Source organism: Corvus brachyrhynchos, unplaced genomic scaffold (genome assembly GCF_000691975.1).
Source record: "Corvus brachyrhynchos isolate BGI_N302 unplaced genomic scaffold, ASM69197v1 scaffold17, whole genome shotgun sequence".
In the NCBI taxonomy this organism is placed as follows: domain Eukaryota; kingdom Metazoa; phylum Chordata; class Aves; order Passeriformes; family Corvidae; genus Corvus; species Corvus brachyrhynchos.
Genome location: NW_008240046.1, coordinates 8,762,593 through 8,774,967, shown reverse-complemented (window position 1 = coordinate 8,774,967; position 12,375 = coordinate 8,762,593). Strand labels below are relative to the sequence as shown.

Genomic DNA, 12,375 nt, shown 5'->3' with positions numbered 1-12,375 from the left:
CTTGTATGAAATTTTATCCAGCCACTTTATTTTTTTCCCAGCCTGCTATTCCTCACATCTCTACAGCAGGAGCTCAGTAGTGCTTCTCCACTGCTTGGCTGCCATATACCACTGATTTTATCGTAAAATAATACTTGCCTCCTGTAGAAAAAAACCCAATACTTTCCATATGTCTTCAGGTTCTTTACATATATTGTGAACATTGTGGTATAGCAATGTCAAGTTGGCTTCGTTGATTTTAGATGCCATACAAAAAGCACTAGCAAGTATTTAAGGAACTCACCTTCTCCTAAGCTTCATACTGTTACCTCCAGAGCTTAAAGCCATTTTGATTTGTAACCTGTCTTCTAGAAATTCTTAGTCTGCTCCTGAGATAATGACTGATCTTACTTTGGCTCTTATTTACTCTTTCTATAAATAAAAAATACATTCTAAGCAGCTGGACACTCATCTGTTTGTGTCAGTGGAAGACATGCTGTTTTCTGCAAATGCAAGAGTAAATATCGCAGAACTCAACAGAAGTTCATGAATGTTACTGGTATCTACAGTTTCATACTGACTCATGTTATTTCCAGTGGAAGATTAAAAAAAACCACAATATTTTTTAATCATATTCAATGTTCAAAAACAAATGGGAATATCTTGATAACCTTCTTAATAAGACTAACCTGAAATCTTTCCCCCTCTTAATTTAGGTCAAAGAAGCTCTTTATTTTGTGCATATGACTTTGTAACCTTATTTAATTATTCTCTGGAAGTAGCTATTGTTAAGCCCCAATAATTTAGCACAGTTCAGCACATATTTTCAACTGCTTACCGGAACACACTGGGGAATATGCTTTAATATCACTTCACACTCATTAAAATACAAATTCTGCTAGAGCAAGTATATGCTGCTGCTATGAGTGAATAAATTTTAATCATAAAGTGTCCAAGTAAAAATTCAACCTATTGAAGAAGATCGTCAAAATGTTTTTGTATAATAATCTTTGTACCTGAATAAACATGTTGGTGAAGTAATTGCATGTACTGTAATAATGATTATTAATGCAGAAACGACTGCACAGAGATGAAAAAAATAAATGATGACAGCTTTTTTATTTCTAAAAAGAGTAATTTATAATATATATTTATAATACTTCTAATGAAATATTTCTAAAAATTTAAATATATTTCTAAACCGTCACAGCTGCCTCAAAGCACTTCTTTAAAATATGTCTCAATGCTGAAAGAAATTTATGTACTTCTTTTTTTTCTCCCTCTTTTAGATATTTTTAAACGCAGATACAATCCGCCTGGGAAACCTACCGATGGGCTCCTTTTCATCCTCTTCCTCCTTCTCCTCCTCCTCCTCACCCAGCTCTTCAGCTCCTCGCCAGACTATCTATGAGCTCTGCGCCTGTCCCAATGGTAAACTTTACCTGTCCCCAGCAGGAGCAGGCTCCACATGTCAATCCAGTAGCAACATCTGCTTGTGGAGCTAGAATGACTCCGTTTTATCCTCACACCAGAATAGCCTTTTGTTACTATCCCTCTGCTTCACAGTTCTGTTCGGTTTCCCTTGTGACCAGTTCGACGCTTCAAACAGCCTGCAGAGCAACTTCTTCCACTGTAAGCAGGAATACAGCGCTGCCTTCTCTTGTGGTTTGTGCTGCCACTCAACACAGAGATGGGAGAGAGATCAATGTATTCTTCATCAGGAAACCTAGAACACAAATCACCTTTTTTTCCAAAAAGGGACAATAACACAGGTGCCTTTGCTACTTGAAGTGAAGCACATAGTTTTAGATTTTTGCGGGACCTGGATATGAACTGCACATAAATATATATCTAGACAGAGAGAGAGAGTACAAGAATTTGCCCAGAATCTGATAGTGAGATGAATTTGTTCCCCCTGTATGATAACTTTACTGTCTGAAAGCACAATTTTCCATTCATCTTTTTGATGTAAACTTTTATCCCTGAATTTTAAAATTTTAAAGCATTGTGTGATGCTTGCTTTACTAAACAAATTCAGTAAATGGTTTTTAATACAAAAAGAGACAGAATTCCTCCCTGACTTTGGTTTCTTTAAATGTGTTGTTACTATTTGTCTACTAAGTCTAGGGTTTTGTACACTAGAAAAATTTTGGAAGTGCTCAGCAATATTACTTTCAAAGTTAAAAAGACATATGCTCTTGTTTGTCAGATCTGAATGACCTTATATAATATTTTCTTGGCCACTGCATGTGAAGTGATTGCTTTGAGTAAAACATACAGCTTCTGGAAAAGAAGAACAGAGTAAAGAACAAAATTCTGATGATAAGTTTGTTGATCAGTGTATTGCTCTTCACAAGGTCCTCATAATTGGCAAACCAAGAGAGAAATTTTCAAAGGTACATTTTGTCCATTTTCTGACCATGTCTAACTGCTGCCACTTGAACACAAATGTTGGTACTAATGTAACATATGATGCTGAGAAGCAGTGCACTAACAACCTGTATGACATTCACATTTATTATTCTCTTTTGTTTACCATCTGCTGCTGAGGTTTCAAAGTAATAGTAGTATATAAAAAACTACACATTAAATGACATTCAGTATTAAAAAGTACGTCAATATTACATTGACTTTACCAGGTCTGTGTTTAAATTATGCAGCCTCATTTACACTCAGATCTCACCCAGTTTCATGTGGGATTTATTTCTTGTATCAGTGTTCGTACTCATTTGGTTTGATTGGTAATTGAAATCTTATAAAAAAATGCTTTGGTATGCTGCTGGTAAATTTGTCACAGCATTAATTAACAAGAATATCTTGAAACTTGCAGAACCCAGGAAAGTAAAACAGTATAAAAATGTTTCCTATTGTGGAAGATGGCTTGATTATGTGAGGTAAGTGTGCTCTTTAATTCTATTCTTTAAATTACATCACCTAGCTAGTATTTTTAGAGGCTTGAATCTAAGATTGCCAATGAAATGAGAGCTTTTATGAATTCTAAAGCCAGGGGAGATGGTGCAAGGTGAATATTTCTACACAATTTTGCTTTTAGAGAAAAAAAAAGAGAATGAACAAACTAGTACTGTGATTGCCTTTGCATTTTATTACCACCTAATAAGCCTGATTTTGTTTTCACTTCAGGTGAAATTCACTCCTATGCAGAAGACCAGCCCAAGACGTGTCAATGGCTTGACTGGTGCTTGCCTTACCATTGGCCCTCTTCAGAGGTGTGAATTTCACCCCCTAGCAAGAATTCTGTATTTTCTGTTTTTAACAGTTAAATGAAGATTTTAAATTGATTATTTTATGTCTTCAAAAGAAGGCTGTTAAAAGCTGACTTGTTGTCTATTTGAGATTTTTCTTCTTTGAAAGAACATATACTAGAAAATATTGCAAGAAAATATATTAGAAATGAGGATTTTAGTAAGAGGGACAAAAATAGAGATGACAAAGAAGACGACAATAAAACGTTAGAAAGTGTAGCCATACAATAAACCCTTAAAACTATAGGGATATAGATGTCTTTTTCTTATGCACACAAGTAATAGAATGGTAGTGTGACAGTCATGAACAAATAGCATTTCAGGAGGAAAAGTATATGTATGAGGGCACATCTACGCATAGTCACTATCTGTGCACACCTACATACATTTGTTGCTTAAAAGATGAACAAATATAGTGACTAATCTACTTGATGAATTAAAATGTGGCTTCCTACAAATTGCATACAAAAAGGCTAAGGAGCTTTTTTCTCCTCAAACAAACCTGCAGGATGGCTTGCAGATACTTTGTAATGAATTTTCCACAAAAAAAATTCTTATTGGTTTGTTCTTCACCTTCTGAGATTATTTACCTGTTATTTGTTTAACAAAGGTCTCTGTTCACTGGATGGAAGGACCCAACCTTAATAAATTCTACACCAACTTGGTTGGGAATGGGCAGGTAGGAAAAAAAATCTGTTACGAGATTAATTTTAACAGCAAGACTGAAATAATTTGCCACTTTATATGAAGAGAACTCAGAGAAGATATGTGGGTAGTACATTGGACTCCAAAAAACCAAGCCAGTAAGTTCACATACCTCTGCACTGTCAGGATATTCATTATTGGAGTCCCATCAATATGAAGTAGAGCATATTTAAGAGCTTCAACAGCCTATGAGATAGAAAAAAGTTCTCATGATGTTTTAATGTTCTGGTGAATTTCATAATATTGATGTTTTACTTTAAATCCATTGAAAACTGTAAGAAAGGAAGAAAACAGTTTTTATTTGTAAAAGTATTTCTAGTCCACATGATTTCAGGGAGTATTGGAAAAGTGATCTCAATGCATTAATCATACTAAAAATTTAAAATGCCATCCTTATGACAACAATGAAATATTTGAAAATACCTTATTGGCTACATGTATTTAATATATGATAGATTTATCTCCTGTAAAAATATTTGTGTCATATTATAGGATACTGTCTCTTTCTTGTTTTTAAAAAAAAAAAAAAAAAAGAGAAGAGAAAAATAAAAGCATCAGCCAACCTCTCTGAGCACCGTTAGCTGTATGGTTTGTATTGCAGTTCATTCATTGGTTAAGTGTTAAGACCAAAGACAGACACTCCTATTATATCCAACACTATGACACTGCTGTTTCTACTAATTCTGTTGGAATGAAGAGATGAGAAGTTGTAATTACAACATGAAATGTAACATAGTTTAGATTTGTGCAGCATTTTGAGCTGTAGATTTTCACTTTTTTCCAGGGTTTAAATTTTTGTCAGTGTCTTGTGATTACACTACTATTCATGCATATAGGGGTCTTTTGGTGTTCCTAAGAAAACATGCCAGGACATTGCTTCTTTGAACTGAAGTTATACTGGTTTGCTTGCAAAGTTTGCTTGACTGGGTAAAAGAATTCACTTTCAACCATTTTAGATGCAGAGGGTTATTAAATCTGGAAGATACAGCCATAAATGTCTAGAAGGATTTAATGAAGGATGTTTAAGATATTTGGTTGCTAACATAATGTACCTTTTAGGGGTTTTTTGTTTTATTTGTTTGTTTTGATTTGTTTTTAGATTCTAAATAATTGCTAAATAAAAAAAAAATTAAAACTTTACACTATGGAATTGTTATCAGCTGATTCACTGTAATGCATGTGAAAGTTGGATCAAAATCTGAGTGTCATATTGTTTCAATCCCTACTCAGTAAAGGTCTTCTAACCCTTTTTGTTTTGTAACCTTCATGTTAATGGTTTTCTTGTGTATAGAAGTATATATAAAAGATGGGAACTATTTTCTTACACATACTATGCAATATGTTTGTAGAACTGCAATATTACCAAAATTACAAAAGCTGTGCTTTTGTACTCTCTTGCTTTATGTAAAAACAAATCTTTTTTCTATTTAATGGACTGTCTGTCTTAAAATTGTGGATAACATTATTCAAAAGCAGTACACTGAAACTTTTAAGATTTTTATTTTATTTTCCTTGGACTTTTTTTTTTAATGAAAATAATAGCAAGGTTTTGGAAGTTGGAAATTTCTTTTCTTGGAAAGCTAGAACTTTTTCAGCATGTAATTAACACTCTCAGTTTGAAATGTTTCCTGTACTTCTTTAATTTGTCTTAGCATTTCCATCTGGTGCTACTATATAACCATAAATAAATGTGATACATTAAACAGGAAACATATCAGAACTAATTTCAAGAATAATCAAACAGGAATCCTGCTAAGGGTGAGAAGAACATGTAGAATAGCTGATGAGAAACTTTTGGATTTTCTGTATATTTTTGATAAATATTATTTGTTAGTTTGCATTTCCTTACCTCTGTCTACATTAGCAGCATGGTAAGAGCTTTTATTTGTTTTTCAATTGTTTTGTCCTCGCACACAGAATATGGTACCGTTTTATTTCAAACTTTTTTTTTAAAACAACAGACACTGCATTTAAATGCAGTGCTTATGTTAAGAAAACCAGTTTTAAAGAAGTGTAGGCTTTATTTCTACATCAGCATTAGTAAAGTTAAAATTACAGTGCTGCTTTTTCATCTACCATTAGAGCATATTACACTGCTCAAGTTCCTTTGTGTCTTGCCAGAATAAACTTAAACTGTATGTTCGTTTGAACAGCACTTTTTTACAAGCCACTTGAGAATTACACAGTCATGTAAAAAGTGATGTAACCAACTCAAACAAATGCTCTCTGTGTTTAACTTGGGCAGTGTCAGTGCTGGTAACAGCACAGCCTTGCACAGAACTCTGGAAAAAAGTAAGGTGAGCATTTAGGGGGTTTGTTCACACTGAGCTCCTTGATGCCATATTACGATTTCATCAATATCCAGAGTAGCTAGACAGCAGCTACTTTCACAATGCCTAAAAAAATCAGTGATTTCTGTACAAGAGCAACAGTTGTATAGAAATATCAGTAATATAGGAGAGTATATCAGTAATATATACTGATAAGTCTCAGACTAAAACATGATAGGTGATACAGCAAGAAAAATTATTCGTAGCTATTTTACTCAGTATTGGACAGGTTCCCCAGTCCAATCTGGGGAAACTACTGACAGTAAAAGAAAAATAGAAGATAAGTGAAAAAAAATCCACCATAAGCATTGTGTTGATTCAACACAGTCCACACTGAGACTAGAATTTAATACAAGTTCTCTATGTAAAATATAGATATTTCTCCTCTGAAACTTTGAACTGAGCTTCAGATTACGTTGTTTGAATTTGAAAGTAGTATTTGAGCTTTAGCCAACACATTTCTTATACAGGCCAGGATCAGGAGAGCTCAGGTAAAATCTTCTACTGTATATCCGGTCTGATTAGAGTCAATTAGCCAGAAAAGAAACTAGTCCACTTAACTAAAGAAAAAAAAAATTAAAAATTGAAATCTGAAAGTTTTGCTGAGTTTTGGAAAAATTTTAAGTGGATTTCACATTTTCAAGGAGTGCCCAGCTCTACCAGTGTCTGCAATTCTGACATGTTTAAGCAGTGACAGCAATGTATATTAAAACATTTGGCCTTATGGCTTATCAGATTCACTTAATGCATGACTTGATCTGAGAAGTAAAATGGCTTTTGTTCATATGTATACCTCCTGGTTTGTGAGACCTGCGAGGGAGAAGTTCAGCTTTCAGCATCATCTAGAGCACAATGAAAAGTAGGATTTAAGCATTAGAGAAGCCTTACTGAAGGCAAGATGTATTGTTTTCTGTGCTTTATGATATTTTGAGAGCTTGCATACAGTCATTCTTTACCGCTGAGAGATCTGCATTCTAGCACAATAACTTATTTCTAAGTACATATTTCAGAACTATTCTGAAAAAAATACATAATTGTTTTCTTTCTAGGTGATGTTTACTCAGTTTTCTTGTCCCAAACACTGCAACAGTTAGTAGGTCAAATCCTCCTTCTTAATTCCCACCCACTCTTAACTCTTCTTCAGCTGAGCTTCAGTTGTCCCCTTAAGCATCCTCCTTTCTTCACAAATAACAAAAGAATAGGCAACAAAAAGAATTTTGCCGTCTCTTTATCAGGATGCTTCCTCTGTGACTTACTTAAACTGTGTCAAAGGGGAGATTATTTGCTTTGTGACAACAGAAGTTATATAAGGAAAACACACATAGGTAAATATCAGTTTTAGTCTGTCTTACTAGAATGAAACTTCTGGAGTGAAAGATTTTAGACTATAGGCTTCTTAATAACTTTTAATTTCTCAGAATTTTGTCATTCAATGAATGTATTTAAAATACCATAAAATAAAAATGCAAACTATCCTATCCTGTTACATCTTTTTTAAAATAGAAAAGGAATCACTGAGCTCATTATTTGTCCCTCTCTACTAATGTGCTTATTTACTTTTACAAATTTGAAAGGAAAAACAGAGCTAAAATGTTAAATAGTATAATGATAACTATTTAAAACCCCTATTAATAACAAAATATTGTTCCTTTTAGTCCATGACTGACATTCTCATTTATCTTTGGAGAATTAATGCTCTAATTTCTTATACAGTGGCAAGTCTTTTTGCTGTTTTGTGTGATCTTTGGGAGATAGGAAACCTCTGATGATAAAGGAAAGAGGATAACTACACAGTATTAAAAGAAGCATCTGTGACAGTATTCCCCATGCTACCGTGGAACCAGACAAGATCTGGGGGCACTTACTCATGAGGAGAGAGGGTCTTCCACAGCATTTAAATATTGTGAAGAAAACAGTCAGGATCCTTTCCAGCTCCATGCTCCCCAGGATGACTGAGACATGGTGTTGCAATAATATTCGAGAGACAGACAGAAAGAAAGTGGTTTTCTTGATCTGCATAGGGATGTGTAGGACAGTGATGCATAGGCAGTAAATCCAAATCATGTTGGAACAGTAAAATACATAAATATAGCTGAAAGATGGATTTTTTTTTTTTTAAGTGCAAAAACAGTCACGAAACTTCTCCCTAAGCCTCAGAGAAACAGAAAGAAAGTCAGGTGAAGATGTGTCATAGATTCCTAGAATGGTTTGAGTTGAAAGGAACCTTAAAGCACATCTAGATCCAGCTCCCCTGCCCTGGGCAGGGAGGGCCACCTTCCACTAGACCAGCTTTCTCAAAGCCCCATCCAACCTGACCTTGAACACTTCCATGGATGGGACATCCACAGCTTCTCTGTGTAATCTCTGCCAGTGCCTCACCAATCTGAACCTAACCTCATTCAACTTAAAGCCAGTAACCCTTGTGCTGTCACTACATGCCCTTGTAAAAGGCCTCACTCCAGTTTTCTTGTAGGCCACTTTTAGGTACTGGATGACAGCTCTGAGGTCTCCCTGGAGCCTTCTCTTCTCCAGGCTGAACAACTCCAATTGTCTCAGCCTTTCCTCATAGAAGAGGTGTTCCATCCCTGTAATCATTTTTGTGGCACTCCTTTGGAACTCACTCCAACAGCTCTATGAGTAGTTTTTGTATCTTTATATCCTTGAAAATTTCCTTTCTTTTCTTGGCTCTTTTAAAAGCCAGCATCAGGAAGGAGAAAAGCAGTAAGCTAAGTATAAATTTTGTGCTTCTCAAATAGAAGGTGACAATGAACTCTCTGTTTGAACATGTACTCTGTTTATGGCAGATAGAGGTGAAAATAAGCCAGTACAGTAGGGTGGATTCAAACCCTGGTAAAGTCAATAGGAAATACTGACAAATTTTGTGTCTATGCATTAGGCTTATATGCTCATTAAAGGTTTGTGCCAAAAAAAAAAAAAAATTGTCATAGTCCATGACTTTTTATACTGCATTTCTAAAACGCATCATTAACATTAATGCAATTTTCCCTCTGCAAATTGTTCCCACTTCTAACTGCAGGTACCACTTTAACTCCCCCACAAGGAGAACTCTAAATAATTGTGCAGTCTTCAGTCATTTGTCAAAACCAAATTAAAAAATTACAAGATGTACAAAGTGAGTCATAAAAAAAAAAAGGTGAAAAAAATCTACTGCCACTGCCTTTTTGTATTTTGGTCCAGTGTTTTCCTCACAGTAGAGGAGTTGCACTGTTTCTGGAAGCAATAAGATTGATATTTCTGGCCTTCTCACTCACTTTTAAAGAGGATCTGCAGACCATGCTGCTTCCCTTCCCTTTTGCACAGGAGAGGAAAATTAGGGAAATTAATTCTTTCCCTTGGGTTTGGGCTTGATTTTTGTTGCATGGTCTATCTTTAGATGTACTTTAATCCCTAAGTGTAAAGGGAAGGGAAAAATCTGATGGCAGCTACTAAGGCTGACAATATTAATTGCAGCATGGAGTGGGTTATTGCTCGAGATAATAATTACTGCTAAGGTGAAGCAAAATGCAGGATGAGAAGGGAGCATACAAAGAAAAAGCATGGAAAGAGAATAAAGGCATGGGAAAAAGAGACAAAGAGTGATATTAGAACAGGTTTACTGTTTAAAGGGGAAGAAAGTGCTATATAATTACTAAAAATTCTCTTTACCTCTCTGACCTTGTCAAATATATCATTCCAAAGTGCAGAAAGAAGGGGAAGGCTTCAGGATTGCATTGATTCAGAAGTCCTTTTCAAGACCAGAAAAGTACTATTCCTAGGAACAAGACAGTACAAACAACATCAGAAAATTTCTGTTGCTTCTCTGACCTCTCTGTGACAAGTGGAAGAGTTATGGAAGCTGTAAGCTATGGAAACTGTATAGAAGACAGAAAGTTTTATGTACAAAAGTACAGTTCTGGAAGAAGAAGTCACTGAGGCTTACATTAGACTACAGCAGTGTAAATGGAAAATAGCTGGAGCAAGAATTAGCAGATGGAGAATAGTCTATAGGTTGGTGAGGTTTTGTTTGGTTGGTTGGTTTTTTTGAGGTTTTTTTTATGAGGAAAGAATCTGGACTGTAAGGTATTTTCTTCTTTCTTTCTTTCTCTTTCCTTTTGTTCTATTTTATTTTCCAAACAGCATCTGAGAGCAAACAGACTTCAGCTGTGATTTGTTTCACAGCAGGAAACAAATATATATATATATGAATATATATGTGTGTATATGTGTGTACATATGTATACATATGTATATATGTGTGTATGTATATATATATATATGAAAGAATAAAGAAAGCTGAGCTACTTACAAGCATTTTGGAAACAGCAGTTTTCTTGTTTTATGAAAGGTTGATCCATCAGCTAAAGAATGGGACTGATGAAAGCACATATTTGTGTTCAGAGTTTTTAAACATATTTATCTCTTCTCACATCACATTACACAGTTTTCAAGCCCAGATGAGTCCTCTTATATTACCATGTAAAGACATATTTTATATCTCTACATATGAATTAGTTCATATGCAGTGCAAATTTTCCATAAAGGTATTTATTCTCTACAATGACTATTGCCGCCTCATCTTCAAGTTTCTTAGTATAAACTGCTGGACTCTAGTAGACCTACTAAAATTCTGATCTTAAAATCTTGGTACTTCAGTTTTTACTTTGGGAAAGTCTAGGACACTGTACCAGTCCTTTCTACGGTGCTGTGATAATAAATGTCTCTTCTCATGCATGTTAGCATACATTTGTGAGCAAGCCACCACAGGCTTAACCAGATTCCTGGAGCTGCTTCTAAAATTATTTGTTTATTTACCTCCAGTTTCCAAAATCTTGCATGGCTTTAATATAATGTGGGTTTTTATCTTTTTAATTAACTATAGTACATTATGTACTTTTTAAGAGATTTAAATTATATACTTAAACCACAAAACTTTATTAATGGCCATATGTTCCTGAGAACTGAAAGGGAAAAATACATTTAAATCATATTGTGTCACACTTTACAGAACAGTATAATTTCTGTTGTTTTAGATAATTTTCCTATCTATTTTTAGGAAAGCTAACAAGCAAATGTTTAATTAAATTTGAGATTGTACTGTACTCCCAGGAAATATCAGTTCAGTTAGACTATTGCATGACAAAGTATCAACATTCCAAAGAAACAATTCTAAATGGTGTATTATTCCCTTTTAGAAGTAAATAATGTATTCTCATGTTGTGAAGTATCACAAATTAAGTTATATCAATTTTTAAATAAATGTAAATAAAATACTTTAGTAGAAACTTCTGTGAAATGTGCACCTTCAATTTATTGATTTTTTTCTGGTAACATAATTAATTGGGAAAATATGTTAAGCTACATGCTAATCGTTTTCATATTTTATTGTGTTTTGCATTGTCTCACACATCTTTTTTGTCAGTGGGATATACTTTTCTATGGTTTTTATGCAGAATTCATATGTTTTTGTTCTATTATTTAATTAATATCAACTTATCCTTTGGATTTATTTATTCTGAATGCAGTTTTGTCACTACACTTAACACTTAGGTCAAGCTCATCCGAAGCTCTGGATATGTATTTAGCTATGTGAGTCATTCCAGTAAACTTAATGGAACTTCTGAAGTTTCAAGTTAGGAGCATGATAAAATATTTTGCTGGATCAGTCTTCATAAATCAAGCAAATTAAGGCAATACCATGCTGGTCTAAAAACTATTTACTCTAAAATAATGAAGGTGAAAGACTATTCTGACTATTCCACAGTGCTTCACTTTGCTTAGTTTAGTTGAGTAAAGCTGCTCTTGAGAAGACTCATTGATCACTATTTCCCTTTTCAGATCTGTGTGTAGCTTCTATACACCACTGGCTCTCTGCATCATTACCATTTTTATTCCTGATTTGAATTATATCAGCATCTATTATGTTGAAAGTGTTTTGTGCAACTCCTAAAAAGCCCTGCTGACTTTATATGAACATACTCTGTTGTGTCTTTGAGGATAAATGCCATCAATCAGCAAAGTGAATCAGTGGCATTGGGCTATATTTCACATATACAGCTCTAGAAATTATCTAAATTTGAAGCCTTGGAACATGGATAAAA

The 12,375-nt window shown here is 34.4% G+C and overlaps 1 protein-coding gene across 3 annotated transcripts in view; it reads left to right on the top strand.

Annotated features, from left to right (window-relative positions):
* Positions 1-11,563, top strand: part of SGCZ (sarcoglycan zeta) — a 258,244-nt gene extending 246,681 nt beyond the window's left edge. For 2 of the 3 annotated variants that reach the window (XM_017744653.1, XM_017744654.1), the window contains exons 8-9: positions 1,269-1,410; positions 1,546-11,563. In XM_017744653.1, coding sequence (XP_017600142.1) covers positions 1,269-1,410; positions 1,546-1,709 — 306 coding nt within the window. In that variant the 3' untranslated portion in view covers positions 1,710-11,563. Of the gene's footprint in view, positions 1-1,268 lie in introns of all 3 variants that reach the window. The other variant, XM_008641436.2, reaches the window with a different exon arrangement.
* Positions 11,564-12,375: the final 812 nt, after the last annotated feature.